The following is a 23439-nucleotide window of genomic DNA, read 5'->3' on the forward strand; positions in this document are numbered from 1 at the left end:
TACACTTCTCTATGCGCCACTCTCTCTTTAAACTCCATCTTCCATATTTGCTCTCCCACAAGAGTTCAAAAGTCTGACCAGAGGAATAAAATTTACCTTCAAGTAGAATTTAATGAAATCTAATTTCTTAAATGTCCTTTGACACAGTTTTATAAAATAAATAAAGCTCTAAACAAAGTAGAATATAGACAGATGTAAATATAGAGCTATAGTGTTGTCATTGTCATTATGTTGCTATTGTTGTTATGCTGTTATTGTTACATGTGTTCAAGTCACCTGTGACTCGTAGCGACCCTATGTACGACAGCTCTGAAGCCTGCTCTATCCTGAGCCAGTCTCACAGACTCCAACACACCTACCCTCCTTACCCCAGTTACTCTATCAATCCATCTCATCTGAGGCCTTCCTCTCCTGTGTTGTCCCTCCACCCTTTCACACATGATGTCCTTCTGCAAGAACAAGTCCCTCTCCTTGTCGTCACGTGCCTTTGAGTCAAAACTGATGCATAACTGACCTTCCAGAGGATTGTCAGAGGCTGTAAATAGTACAGAAAGAGATTGTCTGTCTCTCACTCAGAGCAACTGTGGTATTCAAACTGTATGCCTTCGGGTTAGCAGTGCAACTCTCAACCACTAGGCTATAAGAGTTCCATTTATATGGTGGGAGCTCCGGTGGCCTAGTGGCAAGGAGCTGCAACTACAATCCCAGAGGTGCATGGTTCAAATCCACCAGATGCTCTGCCGGGGAAGGAGGGACAACCTCCTCCTGTACCAGTCAGATCTGATTTGACGGTATACTCACACAAAAATAATAAAATACAATTTAAAAAAAAAAGAGTTCCATATAAACAGTTGATAGATATGTTGTTATGTCCCATTGAGTCAACAACGACTCCTAGTAACCCTACGAACAATGGCCTTGAACCTTGACTTATCCTGACCTAACTTCACTGTCTCTGACACCCTTAACCCCCATTGCTGCAGTCACTCTTTCAATTCATCTCATCCAGGATCTTCTGTGTGGTATGAGTTATATCATCTGCTCTTTTGGGTGCAACACTTGTGTGTCAGATACTGTACTACAGAGGTGTTCCCGAATTAAGACAGTCCCAAATTAAGACAGAGTAGAAAGAAGGACTGGCCACTCACTTCTGATAACAGGCCCTTGAAAACTCTATGAACATCCTTAGACTTCATTCAGATCTGTTGTTCATAGTGTGGAGATTATATATATATATATATATATATATATATATATATATATATATATATATATATTTGTTGTCATTGTTGTTGCTGTATGCTGTCGAGTCAACTATGACTCATGGCAACAATATGAACAACAAATCTGAACCTTGCCATCTTCATCATCTCTGATATACTTAAAGCCCATTGTTACAGTTACTATGTCAATCCATTTGTTGAGGGTCTTTCTTTCTTTTGCTGACCCTTGCCTTTTCCAAATATGATGTCCTTCTTCAAGGATTAATGCCTTACAATATGCCTGACGTATGTGATATGGATGTATATGTGAACATATAGGTGTAAGTATGTATTTATATGTACACACACAGATATATAGATATAGAGATAGAGATAGATAGATATTCTAGCCCCATTGTAAGAATTGAGAAATCTAAGGCCTTCTGAAATTAACTAGACATCTATGGAGTGTCAGAGTGTCAGTCCCTCCTCTTCCTGAAATGGAGGAAAATCTGCCTGTGCTTTCCCTGAACACCAACTCAGATATAAGGAGCCTCCATGAAGCAAGGAAGGAAACCTTGGACAAAATCAGAAGGGAAATGCCATGCCTAATGAGGGCTCACCAGCTGTGGATTTTCCAACTATAACTGGGGATGGAGGATTGTACAAATCAGTTAGTACAAGATATCTACTTGAATGCTGGTGTCCACTGGTGGACAGACTGACAGAAAAAAATAAAACTGAAGACAGAAAGGCAATAGAGGGTCTCATAAAACCAGAGGTAGGTTCTTTTTAAAAATTGAAAAGCAAAAGGGTGGGGGAAAGATGCAAATGATCAAAATAAGAAATGGGTGGATATTATAAGTGACCCAGTAGAAACAAAGATAATTATGACAGAATATTAGAACTGTACAACAACAAATTGGGTAACCTAGATGAAATGGAAGATCTCCACACCTCCCTAAACTGGCTCAAGAGGAAACAGAAGTCTCCATATGCATGTAACCAGTGAAGCGATTGAATCAGTGATCAAAAACCTCCTAACACATCTAAAAGATTAAATACTCAGGAGTAAATCTAATCAAGGGTAGAAAAGACATACTCAAAGAAAATTACAAACACTACTGCATGGAAGCAAAAGAGACCTACATATATGGGAGAACATACTACACCCACAGATAGGAAGACTTAACATTATTAAAACTTCAACACTGCCCAACATGATCTGTAAGTATAATGCAATCACAATCCGGATTCTTTCAACACTCTTTCAAAAGATGAAAATATTAATCAATAATGTTATAGGGAAAGGAAAGAGATCATCATTGGTAAGCAAAGCAATACTGACAAAGACCAAAGTAGGTGACTTCTCATTCTCAGAACCTACTATAACAAACACGGTATTCAAAACAGCCTGGGACTGGCACCACAGGGGGCACGCAGACCAACAGGATAGAATTGATGCCAATCTAATCACCTATAGACTGAATAAAGGCCTGAAATCCATTAAATGGAGAAGATATATTTGCTCCAATAAATGGTGCTGGCGACAAAGATCCATTTGCAGAAAAGTTAAACAGGATACATACTTCATACAATATACAAAAACTAACTCAAGATAGCTCAGAGGTTGAAATATAAAACCTAAAATTATAAAGATGATTGGTTAAAAAGATAGGCACAAATTTAAGAGCCCTAATTTAGGGCATAGACAGTTTATCAAATATTACTTAAAAGTTACAAACAATATGATATAAACTAATTATCCATAATTCTCTCGCTGCCATTGAGTCACTGTGTTGGTGTCCTCAGAGCTTTCAGAATGACCTCAGGGATCCAGCAACGTGATAACTTGTGACCTGGCTCAGGGCTCCAGGAAGAAACAGGCTGATAGCCCACATGACCACCGAAGATTCCTGAGGGATCAAGTGTCAGTCATCCCTGCCCTGATCCATAGACTAGGCCAGGTGCTGTAAGTGGAAAAGTAGTCAATTCTTTTTATGTATTTAAAAAAAAGAAGAAGTCTGGAGAACCCCACTCTTTATTGTCCAATCACACACAAGCTTTCCTGACACCCCCCTAACTGTCTGCCTCACGTTAACATACAAGTGGAAATAAACTTAGAAGTCACCAGTGTAGGAGAGTGGGCAGATCTCAACTGGAGACCTTGAACTTCTGAATGAGGTGGTCCTAGGAAAGGAAAAGGTAGCAGAGAGGGAAAGTTAACAATTACCTGTGCTGGGTGAGCACATTTACTGCTGAAGGATGATTTGCACAGTAAGCCAGATACATGGATTTGAAATGAGACATGAGGTTCAGGAGACATCCTCCAATTTTGTGTTGGTTTTCCGGAAGCCTGTAAGTGAAAGACACAATGTAAAACAAGAAGCAGAAAGTAAAAGACGACATTCTACTTGAACTTCACAGCATATTGTTTCTAACATTTTTTTAACCAAACTAAAGAGATGCTATAAATAAATGTTTTATCAACAAAATACAAGTTTTTGAACATTGCTTTAAACTCTAATCACTAAAAAAAGTCATAACAGGTAGGGTCAGATTCTTTTTTTACTTAATAAGTAGAGTTTTCTGTTTTATGATTTTTATATTCACGTATGTACACTGAAAACATTCTTGACTAGTGTATATGAAATCCAAGTAATAGACAAAACTAGTCAGATTTGAAAAACAGCATGTCACAGTGAGTGTTGCACAGGCTTGATGGCTTGGTGGCTTCAGGGAAAGACAGTCCTGAAACTTTAATGTTATTATTATTAAAAGTGACTCATTTTCATTGCCAAAAAAAGATGTCATTCAGAACCCTATCATTCAGAGATATCTTTCATAACAATTATTGCATATTCTTTGGGCTTTTTTTATTCCTATATATTTGCCTATGGACATAGAATTTCACTTGTAAGCCGCCTTTCTCGTTTGATCTCCTTCTAGAGCATTTGAAATGGCTCCTCAGCTCTCATCTACGTGCCTGCCTGGACATCCACCTAGTAACCTTCAAAGCTCAGGAAACAGGTCAGCACTTCCATTTTTCCATAGACAGTGAAAGTAGTCAACTTCCCCAAGATGATGTTGTTAGGTATTGTCGAGTCAAAACTGACTCATTACTGACCCTCCAGCAAGTTTTCAGAGGCTACATAAATCACGTGGGAGGTGACTGCCCAACTTTCTCCCTCTGAGCTGCTGAGGGGATTTCAACGGTGTGCTGTTGGGTTGGCAGCACAACTCCTTACCCACTGAGCCACCAGAGTTCCCTCTCCAGGATGAAATAGAAATACACCATCTGATTGTCCTAATAGGTGGCTCCACAGGATGTATGTGCACAGCTCGACAATCTACCTGGTGATCAAAGATGCGTTGTAGTTGACATAAAGACATTTACTGTCCTTTCTCCCACTTTCTGTGTGTTTCTAGCTATGAATATAATAGATATAATAGACAAGATTAATCAGAAAAGACCAAGATTATGAAACAGAATAATCTGGATGACTTTTCTCAGTAACTTGCAATGTACCAAACAAAATATCTAACCAATGTCAAAGGCAGCCTCCATTATATATTAACCACCAGTTAGCAGATAGATATGATTAGGTATTATTGTCATGACAGGAGTCCAGAACGAAGGCTGCATAATGGAGTGGACTTGGGGGGAGGGACTGTATAACAATAAAAGAATTTTTCTTTTACTTTTCAAAGAGAAGAGTGAACTGGGGGTGGGGGAGGTGGGGCAGGGAGAAAAGTACAACAATGAAAGAATGGAAATCCAAAGTCTCTGTAAACGTTCTTTAAAATTAACAGTAATAATAATAAATTAAATATATTTTTTAAATTAATGGATGTATAACTGATATGTTAAGGCACTGCTAACACCACCTAGTGTATTTTCTCTGCACTATGACTTTGTTCTAGAACAATCTAGCAATCTCATATCAAATACATACATATTAAGTGTCCTTATCTAAGACAACAGTTAAGAAGGAAACAAAGACAGTGTTGCTGGCTATCCTGCTGGCAATGAGTGGCACTTACTTGGAACATTCTTCCAAGGCTTGGCAGAGGGTCTGTTGAAATGTGCATATTTCTTCAAAGTTTCCCAGTAAAGATGTAAATTCCACAGTACTAAGACTGGAAAAAAGACATCACATTTCAGTGAACATAGTTCTCTCCCTATCTCTAGTCTGGCTAGCTGAGAGTTGGCTAACAGCTGGCAAATGGAAAAGGAAAACAATCCCTAAATTTTAATATTTGCTTTTTCATTATAATCTACTTTTTTTGTCTTGGTCAACTTTCTTCAACTACTTCTTTTTTTTAATTTTTTCCTATAATAAGACTGTTGTTGTTAGGTGTCGTCAAGTAGAGCACAACTCATAGTGACCCTGAGAACAAAAGATCTAAACCCTGTTCTATCCTGAACCATCCTCACACTTCTCGACACACAAGAGTCCATTGCAGCAGTCACCATGTCAGTCCACCTGGTTGAGAGTCTTCCTCTCCTTTGCTGACCCTCCACCCTTCCCAATATCATCCCCCCTGCCAATGAATATCAACATTCCAACATCATCTCCCTCTCCACCTCCTAGCAACATGCCCAAAGTATGTGAGGTAAAGCCTCGTCATCTTTGCCTCCAAAGAGCACTCTGGCTACACCAAGACATATCTGTTTGTTCTCTTGGCCGTCCATAGGATGTTAAGTGCTCTTCTCCAACACCACAGCTCAAAGGCGTCAATTCCTTTTCTGTCATCCTTATCCATTGTGCAGCTCTAGATGCATAGCAAGTGATTGGAAAGACTATGGCCTGAATCAGATACACCTTAGTCCTCAAACTGTCATCACTACTCCTCAATAATTTGGAGATGTCCCTAACTACAGATTTTCCCAGTACAATGTGTCTCCTGATTTCCTGACTGCTGGTACCAAGAGTGTTAACTGTAGATCCAAGCAAGATGAAGCTGTTGACAGCTTCAATCTCCTCTCCATCCGTCATGACGCTGCCTATTGGTCCAGTGGTAAGAATCTTGGTTTTCCTGACCTTGAGATGTAACCCATACCAAAGGTTAATAATAAGACTAATGATTCTAAAATAAAGATGAAAAGGGATCTCTAGATGTTTTATAAAGCAATGACTAAAAGAATGCCAGGGAGCTCTGCTGGCCGAGTGAGTTGTGCTTCTAAAACCAAAGGTAGCACTTCTCTGGCAGTTTGAATTCATCAGTAACTCCTCAGGAGAAAGATGGACTATCACCTCACATGCAATTAACAGCCTCAGAAATCTGCTAGGGAGTCAGCTATGAGTCCATTCTGACTCAATGGCAATGGGTTTGAACTTGAGTTTTAAAGTGAATGCCAAACCAAAGGTTGTTGCCACTGAGTCAGTTCTGACTTGTGACCCCCTCTGGTGTTACAGAGGTGAACCGCTCAGAGAGTTATCTTTCTGGAAGCAGACCAGCAGGCCTTTCCTCCATTCCACTGGGTAACCTGAACCACCAATCTTTAGGTTTTTGCCATCCAGCCATCTGACTTAATGAATTGTTGTTGTGAAGTGCCATCGAGTCAACTGCAACTCATAGCGACCCTAGAACAACAGATCTGAACCTTGCTCTGTCCTGTGCCATCCTCATCAGCTCTGATACACTTGAGCTCATTGCTACAGTCACTGTGCCAATCTGTCTTGTTGGGGGTCTTCCTCTCTTTCTTTGACTCTCTACCTTTCCCAGCATGACGTCCTTCTCCAATGACTGGCCCCTCCTGACAACATGGCCAAAGTATGCAGGGCAAAGCGACACTACCCTTGTCACTAAAGAGCATCTTGTTTGCACTTCCTCCAAGATAGACTTGATTGTTCTTTTGGCAGCCCATGAATAGCAAGTGCTTAATATCTGTCTAAATCTCTCCCTTTTTCATTGTCCTCCCCTTGGAACCAACTCATAGCTGACCCTCCAGTGGGTTTTCAGGGGCTCTGAATTGTAAGGAAGGAAACCACCTGTCTTTCTCCTGTGGGTGGATTCAAACTGATGAGAGAGCTGTCACTTTTGGGTTAGGTGCACAACTTTCAACCCACTGGGTCACCAGAGCTCCCTAGCATATTACTAGATAAACCACCCGTGAGAACTAAGTAGAAAAGCTTTTGATAACTGGGTACCAAAAACAGCTCACCGCCATTGAGTCAAGCTGACCCACAGCCACCTCCCAGGGGGCTTCTGAGACTGTAAATCTTCATAGGAGGAGACTTCCCATCTTTCCCCCAAGGAGTGCCTAGTAGATTCAAACCACTCACCATTCACTGAGCACAAGCCAGCACATTACAAACTATGCCACCAGGGCTCCTTTGAAAGCTGAGTAACTGGGGGAGGGGCGAGGTATTCTAAAAATCCCATTTCTCCTAAACTAGAATGCTAATAAATCACTAAGAGAGGAAGCAGGAGGACACACCAAAAAAATGGACTAATTTTGTTTGGTTTGGAGTGAAGTCAAATCAAAGCAAACGGAACCCTTTTCTCCAGGGACCCTTTCCTGAGACTGTGCTCAGTCATCCCTTCGCTGCCAAACAGCAAACGATAATAACAAGATCCACCACTCCTAGGGCTTGTACTGACACAAGTGCTTTACCAATAAAAACTCATTGTCATTTCACAGCAACTTTATGAGGTGGCTACCACCACTATCTCCCTATTACAGGACCAGAAACTCAAGCTTAGAAATGGCAAGCAAATCACCCAAAATCACAGAGCTAGGGAATGGCAGAGGCGGGATTTTAACAGAAACAGGCCAGTTTGAGTCCATGTTCTCTCTTAACCACTTTCTGATTGTTGTTGGGGGTGGGGGTGGTGTTGAATTCCCTTGAGTTGGAACCAACTCACAGGTGACCAGAGGTACAGGAAAATAACTCATAGCTGACCAAGCTCACAGAAAAAGAATGTCTATCTCCTGAGAAGCACCTGGTTGATTGAAATCACGTGCCTTTGCGATTGCAGCACAGCTTCTTACCTCTAGGCCTCCAGAGCTCCCCTACTTGCTGATTAATAGAGGAAATTTTCCAAAGGTTTGCTTAAAAGACCAATGTCTGCCATATGCACTTGCTCTTTAATGATATCATAAAACAAAGGAGTCATTCCAACAGAGTACCTTTCATCGTACTAAAGAAAGGGAAGACCCAAGTCCGCATTACCAGTAAGCTCTAGAATGTGAAAAACTCCCAGTTCCTCTGCTAGAATGCCCTCCTGAACCACAAGCTGGAAAAACCCTACACTGGGTGTCAAAAGCGAAACTTGCAGCCAGCCCGCTTCTCTGGCGGGTGTTTCCTCAAAGCAACAAGAACCTGACAGGGGCTTATTTGGCCTTTAGGGGATGAGATAATAAACAGTTCAAAGTTGTTCAATAACCAGAAGTTCTGGTTGTTCAAATCACTTTGGAGCCTGTATGGGAGTCAAAACTGGAGGAAATATTCAGTCACAGCATTCAGAACAGGTTTAGGAAGAAGGTAGGGCTGACTGAGGGCTCTGACTTCTGCTGTCTGGGGCTCTGCCTTTCCTTTCTCCTTGCTGCTTCTATGGTGGCTCACGAAGCACCTCGCCGTTGGAAATCTCGCCATCTCCCACTTCAAGGTACCTTTCCTTCTCCCCTCCCTGTTACCTCTAGGGGGGAAAAATAAAGAAGGGATATGCAGACTCAGCGTGACCCTCAGGGAGGTTTCCCAGGCTGTAAACCTCAATGGGATGAGATTCCCCATCTCTCCCATATAGCTGCTGATAGATGGAAACTTCTGGAGACGCGTGGCCTTTTAGTTTGCAGTGTGGCATGGCGGACTGCTCCATCAGAGCTTCTAGGCCAAGTCTCCAGTGAAGCCTCATTTTATAAAATGTAGTTAGCAACGATTTGTAAACTAGGCTGCACTTATGAGCATATATATGCACAAAACCAATGATCAATACTTTCATTTCCTGAAGATAAAGTTTTCAATTCAGGCCTTGGACAATCAATGGAGATTCCAAGGACTAGGATGTTGTGTGTCATTGAGTCAGAACCAACTCATCGCTGACCCTGCGGTGGGTTTTAATTATACGTGAGGAGACTGACCATCTTCCTGTGGAATAGCTAGTGGATTCAAACTTGCAACCTTTGGGATTGCATCATAGCTTCTTACCACTAGGCCCCAAGAGGTCCCTAGGATAGATTTGGATATTTTGGGGTTGTGTTTTTTTTAAAAAAAATACCACACATCATCACAGCTGAACCATCATTTTTTCCCTTGGCCTTTGCGTAAAAGACTGCCTTTAACTGCTCTTCTTAATACATGTAAAATTTCAGAGCATGAGAGAAATTCTATTCTGGTGAGCAAAGGTCAAAGTCAGCAAAACAATTCCCAGTTTATGTGCTTTGGGAATGAGAGCACCAACATGTCCTTTTTTGGTAAGGTAAAACCAAACACATCGTTTTAAAACTGGAAAAGATTAAAACTGTACCAGGCAGAGAGGCTGATTCGCCACCCCTCCCGGAGAGCTCTCCCAAAGCAGTATCTTGCAGAATCTCTGTGGTCCTGACTGTGTTCTTGGCAACCTGTGCTCTCTGGAAATTTTACTAAAGGGCAAAATCAATTATTCAGCAACATAACAGTGATGGCTCCATATACTGGCATCATCTTGCTTTTTTTAGCAAAGGGTTTGAAATAGAAATCTTACTTGTTATTGGACTGCAGGGGTCTTAAGTAAGTAACAAGAAGAGACTGGAGTTCTTTAGCATACTCTTTTTCGGTGTCCAAGATGTTCTGTAACACCTATAGAAAAACAAGAGCCAAGTTATTGTTACTGTCAGGAGCATTCAATAAACAATATAGCTTTTGCTTCTAAACTGTGTATACGTGTGTGTTTGCTTTCCTTCATTTAACCAAGTTACTAGTAAAAGATGTCTTTTTTTTTTTACTTAGGCTATAGCCCTGGAAATAAGAAACACAAAATCTCAAAGCCCTTTGTCTCAAGCTAGCAAACTTTCAATACTCACATGGAATAGGTTATTACTGCATAAATCACACAGATACAGTTTTTCAGACATAGATGCTAACTGAAGGTTCATTGCCACAGTATTTACTCAAAGTGCTTACATGAGCCTGAAATTACTTTCTCCTCCCAAAAAAAAAAGTCTCAGATAGGGAAGCCAGAAAATATGAGTCATATTTTTTGGAGAGGAAGCACTGGTGGACTGGTGGCCTAGTGGTAAGAAGCTGCACTGTGATCCCAAAGGCACGCAGTTTAAATCCACCAGCTCCTCTGTGGGAGAAAAATAAACAAACTTCTCCCATGAGGTCAACTACCTCTGCAAACCTACTGGAAGGTCAGCTATTGGTCAGTTCCAACCTGGCTGCACATAACAACAAACAATATTTTATGGATGTCAAAATTAAGACCAACTACCTTCAGATACACTACCACTACTTATTGCCATCAAGTTGGAACCGACTCACAGCTGACCTTCCAGTGGATTTTCAGAGACTGGAAATTGCATAGGAAGACATGGCCTATCTTCCTCCAGCAGAGCCACCAGTGGATTCGAACCACCAGAGAGGGTTAACCTTTGGGTGAGCAGTGCAACTCCCTATGGACTATGTCATAATTCATGTTTTTAATGAGACCTATAGAGAACAAAATCCCAGGACTATGTATTTTAAGCAAAGTTAAAATGGATTTCTTTTTTTAATTAGGGTAAAAGATGAAGAGGATGAGATATGATAAATTTTACAAGGGAAATAATACTTATCCAGCTAAATAAGAATAAAAGAATTAAAAGGAAGCTAGGAGGCAAGGAGTTAATAAGAAATAAAATTTTTCACGATCATTAAAGGCAACAGAATGTAAATGCTACAGGTAACAGAACAAATGTATGGGTTCACAGATTCACTTTCCCCTCCAGTCCTGGCATCTCTCCCCATTCCCCAGTTTCTTCTGTAGGCAGGTACAGCCTCCATTCCAAGCTCCCAGAGATGATCAAGTTAGTATATTGCTCCAATTCCTTTCATTTCTTCCCATCCCTTCAACAACAACAACAAAATGACTGAGCACCTACTCTGTGCCAATCACAGCTGCCCATGAAGATCTTTCTCCACTTTAATTGAAGAGGAATTCATTAAAAAGGGATCAAAAAATTTTTTAAAAAGGGGATCAAAAGGCAACATGAAGCCTTCTGAGCTAAGAGAAGCCCACTCGCCCACTTAGCAAACAGCCCGCCAAGATGCTGGTCATCTACTCACAAGACAGTGCATGGTGGTCTGCTTTGGCAGGATGGGATGGTCAGAGCAAGTGGAAGGCCCAGCTACCGCGGGCTCGCTGGGAAACAGGAGAGCTGGGAGGTGGATGTCTTCTTGACTCTGCTGCCGACTGATAGGAGGCAGCTGCACCTTTTTAAGCTTGTCCACCTCACCTCAGATTGTGACCTTATCACCTACCTCAGGGCCCATTGTGAAGGAATGAGACACTGTACAGGAAGGTGAAGGGTGAACAGAAAAGTGTCACTGATGTCAAAGGTTAAAAGCAGGCTTCTTGGTGGCAAAACCACACGTATTTCAGGCCAGGTGGTTCTTTGTTGTTAGGCGCTTCCCTGTACACTGTCAGGTGATAATCATCATCCCTGGTCTCCAGACTTGCTAGATGACAGTCACACCTTATCCCAATTTTGATAACTGAAAATGTTTCCAGGCATTGTCAAATTCACCCAGAGGGAAAAGTCATTCCTGAGTGAGAACCACAGGTTTAGAAGGACGTAGGTCAGTGAGTGGCTTCAAAGGTTAAGGGTTATGAACTGTTTAAAAGCGATATATGATTGAGTATTATGGTTATGACAAGATTCCAGAATGAAGGTTGCATAGTGCAGTGTACTGGGGTGGGGTGGGATTATACACCAATGAAAGAATTTTTCTTTTACTTTTCAAAGAGAGGAGTGAACTGGGGGGGCGGGTGTTGGAGAAAAATGAAAGAATGGAAATCCAAAGTCTCTGTAAAGGTTCATTAAAATTTAAAAAGTTAAGGGTTACATTGTGGCTCATTGTTCCCCAACCATTGATGGCTACTTTCAGTTCCTCTATTCCTCAAAAGGGGGGCTCTGGTAGTGTAATCCACAGGGAATAGCGTTGTTAACCCCAAAGTGGCGCGTCTCTGGCAGTTCAAAACCACCAGAGGCTCTGAGACAGAAATATGGACAATCACGTCCCATGTGATTTACAGCTTCTGAAAACCCACTGCAGGGTCAGCTATGACGGAGCTCCGACTCTACGGCAATGAGAGACTGAATGTTCCTCGAGCATGTAATTCCAGGAACCTGGAGGGACAGAAATGTTACCTCCCAACTGAAACTCCAAAGATAAAAAGGAAATTAGAAAATGGGGCTTTTTTTTAGATTGGTGAAAAGGAAAACATAACGGACAAAAACTTACAGGTGCACGAACTGGGGAGGAGGGTAGAGAAAACAGTGCAACAATGAATGAATGAAAACCCAAAATCTCTGCAAATGTTCATTAAAACTAATAAAATTTAATGATAATTAAAAAAAACACAAACCTTACAGGTGCAGCTAAAAGAGTACATAGAGGAAAACTTCACAGCTGTAAATGTCTATTCCCAAAAAAGATCTTAGATCAACAGCCTAACTTTCCACTTTAAGAAGCTTTAAAAAAAGCAGATTAAACTCAAAGAAAACAGAAGGAAAGAAATAATAAGAACACTTACAACTCAACAACAGAAGGACAAACAATACAATTAAAAATGAGTAAAGGGTGTAAAGAGATATTTCTCAAAGGAAGGTACCAAAATGGGGAATAAAAGACAACCCAACCCAAAAACCATGAGAAAACATGACCAATATCATTATATTTTATGCAAATAACTTACACCTTTTATGTTTGTCAACTGCTCCCTCCTGATTCCTTTAGTATTTTCTTCAAAGCTACTGTGCTCATTTTAAAAACATGTTTCTGTTTTAAAAAAATGCATAGCACATTCACAAAAAACTTCCCGGAGGCAGGGAGTGGTTGGCAAAATAGAAGGTGTGAATTCTTTGTGCAGAATTATGGTAGTCATCAGGGAAATACAGATTAAAACCGAAGTAAGAACCCACTTCACACTCATTAAGATGGCTATGATAATAAAATAACAAGTAGTGAGGAGAGTATGTAGAAATTGAAACATATGTACAGTGTTGGCTACATTGGAATATTAAATGGTGTCATTCATCAATGTGGAAAACAGTTTGACAGTACCTATAAAAGTTGAACACAGAATTGTGATATTGTTGTTGTTTGTTATTTTTAGGTGCTATCAAGTCACATATGAATCATAGTGACCCTATAAGAACAGATCTGAACCCTGTCCTATCCTTATCACCCCTGACACACTTGAGTCCATTGCCATGGTCACTCCATCAGTCCATCTCACTTAGGGTCTCCCTCTCCTTCACTGATACTTCACCTTACCAAGCATGTGAGACAAAATATTGCCATCCCTGCCTCCAAGGAGCACTCTGGTAGCACCTTCTCCAAAACACAACTGTCTGCTCTATTGATAGTCCATGGGATATACTTATTCATTGCATAGCAGGTATTCGAAAAATCATTCTTTTACTCAAGTGCATCTTGGTCTTTAAACTGACATCATTGTTCTTCAGGATTTTGGAGAGGTTCTTGGCAGCTGACTTTCCCAATGCTATACATCTCCTAATCTCCTAACTGCTGGTACCAAAGGTGTTGATTGTGGAACCAAATAAGATTAAATTGTTCACAATTTCAGTCTTTTCTCCAGCACAATGGTAAGGAGTTACACTGGCAATCCAAAGTTATATGGTTCAAATCCACCAGCTGCTCCACAGGAGAAGGATGGGCAGTCTCCTCTCCTGTGATAAATTGCTTCTGAAAATCTGCTTTTCAGGAGGGTCGGTTAATGGGCCAATTCTGATCTGATGGCACAGGACAACAACAACAACTAGCCAGAGTTCCCTACAAACTGAAAAGGTGGTACGGAGAAACGAAACAGCCCTGACACATACCTTTCTTAATTATAAACCGTGCTCTGTTCCTTTGCTGAACACCCCATGGACGGCCAAAAGAACAAAGAAATATGTCTTGGAAAAGGTGCAGCCAGAGTGCTCCTTGGAGACAAGAATGATGAGGCATCACCTCACATATCTGGGCATGTTGCTAGGAGGGTCTATTCCTTGGAGAGAGACATGATGCTGGGAATGGGGGAGGGTCAGCGAAGGAAAGGAAGACCCTCGACCAGGTAGACTGATGTGGTGACTGCCACACTGATTGATTGTCAGGAAGTGTGAGGATGGCACAGGATAGAACAGGGTTCATAGGGTCACTATGAGTTGTACTCAACTAGATGGCACCTAACAACAACAATGTTCCTTTGCACTGTTTGAACAACAGCTTCTTGATCTTGGTACAGCTTTTTTATAAGGATACTTACATGTTTTGGAATTCCCATTCTTCTCAATCTTAACCATAGTTTACCATAGCTTGTTATGAACCACACTGTCAAATACATTTGCATAGTCAACAAAACACAGACATTCTTCTGTTATTCCTTGCTTTCAGCTAGGATCCATCTGACATAAGCAATGATATAACATTGGTGTCATGCCCTCTTCTGAACCCAGCCTGAACGTCTGGCAATTCTCTGTCAATTAACTGTTCTAGCCATTTTTGGACGATCTTCAGCAATCTTTTGCTTGCATGTGATACTAACTCAATAATTCCACATTCAATAATTTCCACATTCTGTTGGATCACCTTTCTTGGCAAGAGGAACAAATATAGCTCTCTTCCAGTCAGGTAACTCTTCCAGGCCAGGTAACTATCTTTCAAAGTTCCTGGCATAGACTAGTGAGCATGTCCAGAGCTGCATCTGTTAGTTGAAAATCCGTCAACTGGTATTCCATCAGTTCCTGAGGCCCTAACCTTTGTCAATGCCTTCAGTACAACTTTAACTTCTTCCTTCATCACTATTTACTCTTTATCATATACTACCTTCTGAAATATTTCAACATCAACAAAATCTTTTTGGTAGAGTATATTCCCTCCATCTTCTTTTGATGCTTCCTGGATCAATCAGGATTTTTCCATAATATCTCTCAGTATTGCAACTCAAGTCTTGAATTTGTTTTTCAGTTCTTTCAACTTGAGAAATGCTGAGTTATTCCCTTTCTATTCTCCAACTCCAGCTCTTTGCACATTTTATTATAATATTTATACTTGTCTTCTCAAGCTAACGTTTGAAATCTTCTGTTCATCTCTTTTTTTATTGAGATTTTAATGAAAGTTTATAGAGAACTTGGATTTCCATTCATTCATTGTTGCACATTTTCCTCCCTGCCTACCCACCCCCGGGTCACTTTCTCTTTGAAAAAAAAAAATCTTTCATTGCTCACCTCTTTTCCTTTGGCATCTCTATCTTTTGTTTTAGCTTCTGAACACTAATGCGATTTTCAGAGTCTCTTCTGACATTGATTTTGGCCTTTTCTTCCCACTCTGTCTTTATAATGGCCTTTTGCTCTCTTCACGGATAATCCTTTTTATGTCATCCCACGACTCATCTGGTCCTCTATCATTAGTGTTCAATTCCTCAGACCTATCCTAGAGATGGATTTTAAATTCTGGTAGGATATATCCAAGCCTTCAATATGGATTGAAGCTCAGTGTCAAGAAAACAAAGATTCTCATGATTGGGCTGATTGGCACATCATGACAGATGGTGAAGAGATGGAGATTGTTAACAGTTTTAGTTTACTTGGCTCCACAATCGACACTCTTGGTACCACCAGCCAGGAAATCAAAAGACAAACTGAAAAAAAAAAAAAAAAAGACAAACTGCATTTGGAAAGTCAGCTGTCAGGGACTTCTCAAGAGTACTGAAGAGCAAGGCTGTCAGTCTGGAGACTAAGGTGTACCTGATCTGGGCCACAGTCTTCGCAATTACATGCTATGCATCAGAGAGTTGGACAGTGACTAGGGATGATAGAAAGAGAATTGATGACTTTGAGCTGTGGTGCTGGAGAGTACTGAATAGACCATGGATTGCTAAGAGAACAAACAGGTTCATCCTAGAGAGGGTGAAACCAGGCTGCTCCTTGGAGACAAGGATTCTTAAGCTCCGTCTGACACACTTTGGATATGTTGCAAGGAGTGACTAGTCCTTGTAGAGGGACTTCATGCTTGGAAGAGTGGAAGGACAGTACAAGAGAGGAAGACCCTCGATGAGATGGACTGATTCAATGACTGGTATAGTGGGGGTAGCACAGGATAGAGCAGGGTTCAGAGCTGTTGGCCTGATTTTGACTGCTGATATTGAGCTTCTCCAATGACTCTTTCCACAGATGTAGTCAATATGATTACTGTGCAGTCCATCAGGTGAAGTCCAGATGTATAGCTGTTGTCTGTGTTTTTTAAAGAAGGTATGTGAAATGAATAAATCACTGAATGTACAAAATTCAAGTATTCATACTCCAACCTCATTTCTGCCTCCAAGTCTGTAATTTCCAACTATCATTCCTTCTGCTTTGTTTCCAACTTTTGCATTCCAGTCACCAATTATTATTAATACATCTTGACTGCATAGTTGGTCCATGTCAGAGCACAAAAGCTGGTAGAATTCTTCAGTTTTCTCATATTTTACTTTGGCTTTTAGTGCATATATCTGAATAACAGTTGTTTTAACAAGTGTTCCTTATATGCATCGGGATAAGTAATTCTGCTCCTAGATATGTGTCCAAAGGATTCAAATTAAGTGTTCAAACTATAAATCATACAAAAATGCCCATAGAAGCACATTTCAAAATAGTCAAATGGTGAATACAACCAAAATGTCTGTCAATTGGATGAATGGACAAACGTGGTAGGTATCTCCATGCAATGGAATACTACTAAGTCACAAAAAAGAATGATACACTATCACATGCTACAGCACACATGAACCTTGGAGAAATCACTCTAAGCCACAAATTAGGCCAGACACAAAAGACCATATGCTTTATGGCTCCATTTATATGAAATTTCCAGAATATGCAGAAACCGATTTATCAGGGGCTGAAGGGATGGCAGTGGAAGATGGAGAGTGACTTCCAACATATTGTTGTTGTTTGGGGAATTTTTTTTTAGAGGATGTCGGTGTTCGAAAATCAGATTATGGACACAGTCCCAAAATTTAATATATTAAAAACTGAGTTGCATACTTTGAAAGTGAATTTTTATGGTCTGTGGATTGTGGCGCAACAATAACGCTGATATTAAGAGAAATTTTAAGCACAAATGTCTCACTTATTGCTAGAAACCTCGCTGTTTATTATTTGTTCCAAGTCCTTAGTACAGTGTACTTTCATTTATCTACAATTATAGCACCCTGTTCACTGTAGCACCTTAGGTAATCACTTACATTCAAATTTGGCACTACTATTCCTTTTTTTATGTTTAGAAATGGAGAGGAATACACTAGAATTCAACCGTACTGTGTTGTATTAAGTATCAAGAAGGAAGGGGGACCCATGTGCAGATCCTTTTACTGTAAGAATGTCTTTAGTTCGCTAAGGGATTTGTACGGGGAGTCAAAACAATGGCGGTGTACGTTCCCTCTTATACCGAGGAGGGAATGAAATAATGTCATCATTTCTTTTTGCCAGCACTGCCCTACAAAGGCCCTATTTCATAACAAATCATCCCACATCCTCATTTACCCTTCAAGCACTGATGTCTTATAACTGTTCCAAATTATGGGGGCCCGGTGGTATAATGGTTAAGTGTTCAGCTGCTAATAGAAGGTTGGCAGTTTGAACCCAGTCAGCCACTCCTGACGATCTGTTCCTGTAAAGGGTCAATTCAAGGCATCACCGTTCAGTCGGAACTGACTCACAGCCGACCCTCCAGCTGGCTTTCAGAGACAGGAGATTGTGCATCTACCTGACTGAGAGCAGCCTGGATTTGACCTTTGTGCTAGCTTTGCAACTCCTCATCCACTAGTCTCCCTAAAGGACAAGCTAGTGTTAAATCATGGGTACTGGAGATGTTTATTATTGTACTATCTGACATGATTTCCATATGTATTTACAGTGCCACACAGGAAAGAAACCAGTTTGTTACATGGTCTTTCCTATAAAGGTTATAGCTGATAAAACCCTATGGGGCAGTTCTACTCTGTCACGTGGGGTAGTTATCAGATGGAAATGATTCAGTGGCACATTGCAACAATAGCCAAATAATAATTTGGTTCTGTGTTGGGTTTTGTTTTTTTTTTTAAAAAAAATGTCATTGTCTGAAGGTAATTTTTAAATTAGGCAAATCCCAGATAGGATTTTCATCATCAAATGTAATTTTTTTAAAGCAAGTAAACATTACCTTAATTCTATGGTTGATATAATTACACCTCCCCTTCCCCAGTGAAATGACTTTAGTAATTCAATTTTCTTTTAAACTCGAGCATCTGATGCCCTTATAAGTGACATTGCTAGGATCTTGCAGGAAAGGTGACAATTACTCTGCTGTAATTGGGAAAATCCTCACCGCTGGGCCAATATCATGATAGGTGGGGGAAAGATTGACCTTATTAATGATTTTGTCTTACTTGGATCCACAATCAACACCCTAGAAACCAGCAATCACAATATCAGAAGACATGTTGCATTGGGAAAATCTGCTGTCAAGTACCTCTCCAAAGTACTAAGGAGCAATAATGTCAGTTTAAAGACTAAAGGGCTCCTGACTCAAGCCATGGTCTTTTCAATCACTTCCTATACATCTGAAAGTTGGATAACAAATAAGAATGACAGAAGAATCGATGCCTTTAAGTTACAGTGTTGGAGAAGAGTACTGAGCATCTCACGGACTGCCAAAGGAACAAACAAATCTGTCTGGGAGGAAATATAATCAGGGTTCTCCTGAGAGGCAAGGATGGTGAAACTTCATCTCACATACTTTGGGCATGTTATTAGGATGGGCCAGTCCTAACAACATACATCATTTTGGGAAAGGGGGGAAATACATCATGCTGGGTAAGGTGGAGAGTCAGAGAAAGAGAGGAAGACCCCCAACAACAAGATGGATTGGCACAGTGACTGAAAGAACGAGCTGCAGCACATGGCAAGATAGGACAGGGTCAGATCCATTGTTCCTAGGGTCATCATGAGTCGTAACTGACTAGAAGGCGAGGCAGCATAATTCATAGGGGCGCCACCTCTACTGGATCCACTTGCATGGACTGGTGGTCACGGTGAGGTAAGCCCGCAGACATCTTGAGTGAGTTCCAGAGAGTTAACTTCATTCATTGCCAAGTGTTGTGGTGACACAATGCTGACTTTACAAACTAAAACATGACAAAGGTGACAGAGTCTTTTCCATTAAATTATGCAACACCAACAACACACCATCTGCTGCCTGGGACTGTAGTAAAAGCAAATGGCCCTGGCTGTGGTTTGAGTGGCAGAAAGGAGCATCAGGATTGGATGCTTGGGATTCTTTCCCAAGTTCATGTAGACTTCTATTGCTCTCCTCCTTCTCAAAGGACCAACTGATGAACTTAGAGGAGACTGGTTCTTTCTTTCCCCGGCAACAGGGCTTCTAATGCTGGCAGGAGAAGAAGGGGAGCAGACAGAGGAAGCTCAGTGTTCCCAAACAGAGGGCCTCAGTGGTGAGTCAGAAGGCCAGGAGCTTGGCAGGCCAGCCAACGTCAGAGCAGGAAAAGTTGATTGGGCTGAAGTCCATTCCAGATTATGCAAACAGGCTCTATCCAGACACTCGTTGCCTCTCTGACTGTGGCTTCACAAGGACAACTGAACATCCTTTGGTGCAACTAACCTTTGCCTGAGTGCAGAACTAAACAGATGGTGAGGGGCGATGGAAAGAGAGGGCAGATCTGTTATGCCTGCATCCTGCAATATTGATTTCCAATTAAGAACAAAAATCTCCTGCATTTACTGGAAAGGCTTTAGAGGGTGTTCAAGAATATAATTCTGTGTTCCAAAGGAGAAGGGTCTATGAATGAAGGAATCCTTTTAGGAGGCTAGCTACATAAACATCAGTTGAAAATGAAGATACATCTAATGATAAAAGTTCTTTTACTTTTCAAGGAGAAGAGTGAATTGGGGGGGGAGGGGATGGGCAGGGAGAAAAGCACAATGAATGACTGGAAACCCTAAGTCTCTGTAAACTTTCATTAAAATTAATTTTTTAAAAAAAAGGCTTTAAAGACCTCAGAAGTCTTGAATCAAAGCAAAAATATGAGCTCACAGGAATTTTGAGATAATTATAGCGTCTGTAAAAACGAGCAAAGGATGGGAAGGCCGCTGAGATTGAAAAAGGCAATGTATGACTGACAGCGTTTTTGTGACTTTGGACTTGTACGTCAGGATTGCTGACAGTCTCCATTCAAGAGCAATAACTGACTGCATGCTCCCATGTCCTTGGCTTTCACAAAACAAGCAGCACTGTCTCCCATCCCTGACAGATTCACTAACTTCACGAACTCCTGTCACTCCCATCACCTCCAGCCCTCCGATGGAAGAGGTACACTGCTGAGTGAGACAGGAAGTGGGAGGAGGTGAGAGAATGAAGAGTATGGAGAAGGGAATAAATGAGCAGGCGTGGAGGGTAGTCTGGGTTGGTGGACGTGAAAGAGCATCAGTGAATCTAAACCAAGCTCGTGCCATTGACTCGGTGATGACGTACATGACCTGAAAAGACAGAGTAGACTGCCAGGTTGCGGAGGCTGTAAACCTTTACAGAAGCAGACCGCCACATCTTTCTTCCTTAGACTCACAGGGGGGTTGGACCTGCCAATCTTTCAGTTAGCAAGTGAGTGCTATAACCACTGCATCACCAGGAATTCTTAAGCAGCAGAGAGGAAGATATGAATCAGGGTAAGGGGAAGTGGGTAGGTGGATGGAACAGAGAGGAAATTAAAGCAAGCAGAAGCCAGTGGCTAGAGCAAGGATCACAGGCTATTAAGGGATTCTTCCTACCTCCCCTACTGCATATAGATGCCATAAGGGATATCCTTCCATTAGTCACCATAAACTATGATAAAACCGCAAAGAGTGTAAAAGGAAATATATAACACTGTTCTCTGCTGATTATACTTCCCTATTTGATTGTAGGGAAAGATGGTCTCTCACCTTGCAAACAGACGCTGATCCCAAGCCCATTATTTGTGACCGTACTAATGCCAGCTTTATTATGGCATTTTGCAATTGCTGCAATGAGGAAAATATCCATCTTTGGAGCAAAATTTGAGTGGATAAATAAATTAACTCTATGGCCTACAGGGATTAATCACAGGCATGGGCACCCTGGCCCAGCTGCCTTTGATCACTTATGTAACCCCCACCTGAGTTCCCTTGAGGAGCCTGGGTAGTACAGTGAGTAAGGGTTTGGCTGCTAACAGAAAGGTTGAGGATCCCAAATCATCAAAGGCTCTGAGGAAGAAAGACCTGGCAGTCTGCGTCTGTAAAGATTAATAGCCTCGGAAACGTTCTAGGCAGTTCTACTCCACCTGCTAGGATCGCTAGGAGTTGGAATTAACTCCTGACAATGGGCTTCGTTTTGGTTTCATACACTTTCTAAGGAACCGTAATGGAGCAATGGTTAAGCATTGGCTACTAGACCACTATGTCAAGCAGTTCAAACTCACTAACCAAGACATATCTGAATAGTACTTTCCAAAACCAAAGAAAAGCAACAAAAACTGAAAACAGCTTAAGAAAACCAGAATTACCTACAAAGGAGAACCAATAAGACTGAACTATTATTTTGAGGTACAATAATGGAGTACAGGGTTCCACTACCAATAGCCATAGAAGGAACAGATAAGAAATCAAAGGATATATTGCAATGGGCAAATTGGCTGCCAAGGACAGCTCTGAAATGCTAAAGAGCAAGGATGTCACTGAGAACTAAGATGTGCCTGAAAGTTGGGCAATGACTGAAGAAGACTGAAGAAGAATAGGTACCTTTGAAAATGGTGGTTGTTGTTGACTGACTGCCATCGAGTCAAGCACAACTCATAGTGACCCTATGAACAAAAGGCCTGAAGGCTTTCTATAACTATTGCTGTTTCTCAAAGTTCATAGAGTTTCCATGGTAAATATAGAAAAATAATGAACATGCCACAGACCACCAAAAGAACAGTCAAATCTGTGTAGAGAGAAAATGCAGCCATAATGATGTTTGGACATGAAAGAGTGAGGATTCACCTCATATATTTTGGGGAAATTATCAGGAGGGGCCAGTTCCTAGGGAAAGACATTGTGCTTGGTAGAAAGAGTGTAAAAGAGGAAGACCGTCAGTGAAATGGGCTCACACAGCAGCTGTAACAATTTTAAGCTCAGCAAAAATTGTGGCGATTGCAAAGAATCTGAGGTTCTTTCTTTTTTTTCTTTTCTTATTTTTTTTTAGGGGATACTGTTTGGTTTTTTGGTGTGGGGGTTTTTTTTCACATAAAACCACTGAGGATGCTGCCTGTTGACACCTTGGGGATCACATCATGGTACACATGGGCAGAGTTTTTTTCTAATGTACAGTGTTGCTATATATTGGAGCTGACCCCATGACCCTTAACAGCAAACATGAACACTTTAGTTTAAAGAAAGTTTCTTAAACCAGGGAAAATGGTAATGAGATTACATAGGTAAAACCTCGAAGGGAAAAAAATTTCCAACCAAGAATTATTGTCCCTCAAGTAAAACTGTCCCTCAAATAATGACAGTGAAATCAGGCCATTTATAGATAAACAGAAATTAAGGGAATCTGTGAAATCAAATCAACTTTACAAGAAATACTAAAGGGAGTTCTTTGGACAAGGAACTAAGAATAATAGGTGAAAACTCAAAATTAACACACACAACAATATCATTCAGAAACTGACCCAGATACAGAAATACATAAATTAAAATAAACTCGCAAATCTAAAAATTAGGGAAGCAGAGTTATCCATCTGTGAATGAGGACAATTCCCAGGGAATTCAGGTGGCACAGTCTGTCCCAGGTTGTGTTGCTACCTCTGAATTGCTCTGGTGGTTTGAATCCCCCAGCTGCTTCTTGGAAGAAACATGAGTAAATTTCCCTTGTGCTATTTATAGCCTCAGAAAGCCAGAGGAGGGTCAAGTATGAGTCAGTTTGTACTTGACAGCAATGGGAAAAAATTGCAAAAAGAGGGAGAAAGTTGAATAGTTACATAATTTCCAAACGGCCAAAAAGTTAATGAG

At 41.0% G+C, this 23439-nt stretch overlaps 1 protein-coding gene across 1 annotated transcript in view; it reads right to left on the reverse strand.

Annotated features, from left to right (window-relative positions):
* ARHGEF6 (Rac/Cdc42 guanine nucleotide exchange factor (GEF) 6) overlaps positions 1–23439 on the reverse strand; it is a 157682-nt gene that overhangs the window by 45493 nt on the left and 88750 nt on the right. The window contains exons 7-9 of the mRNA XM_006881824.1: positions 9894–9988; positions 5247–5342; positions 3436–3558 (exon numbers count right to left, since the gene is read on the reverse strand). Coding sequence (XP_006881886.1) covers positions 3436–3558; positions 5247–5342; positions 9894–9988 — 314 coding nt within the window. The remainder of the gene's footprint in view (positions 1–3435; positions 3559–5246; positions 5343–9893; positions 9989–23439) is intronic.

The sequence above is a fragment of the Elephantulus edwardii genome, unplaced genomic scaffold, assembly GCF_000299155.1.
Source record: "Elephantulus edwardii isolate Elephantulus edwardi_28Jun2011 unplaced genomic scaffold, EleEdw1.0 scaffold00016, whole genome shotgun sequence".
NCBI lineage: Eukaryota > Metazoa > Chordata > Mammalia > Macroscelidea > Macroscelididae > Elephantulus > Elephantulus edwardii.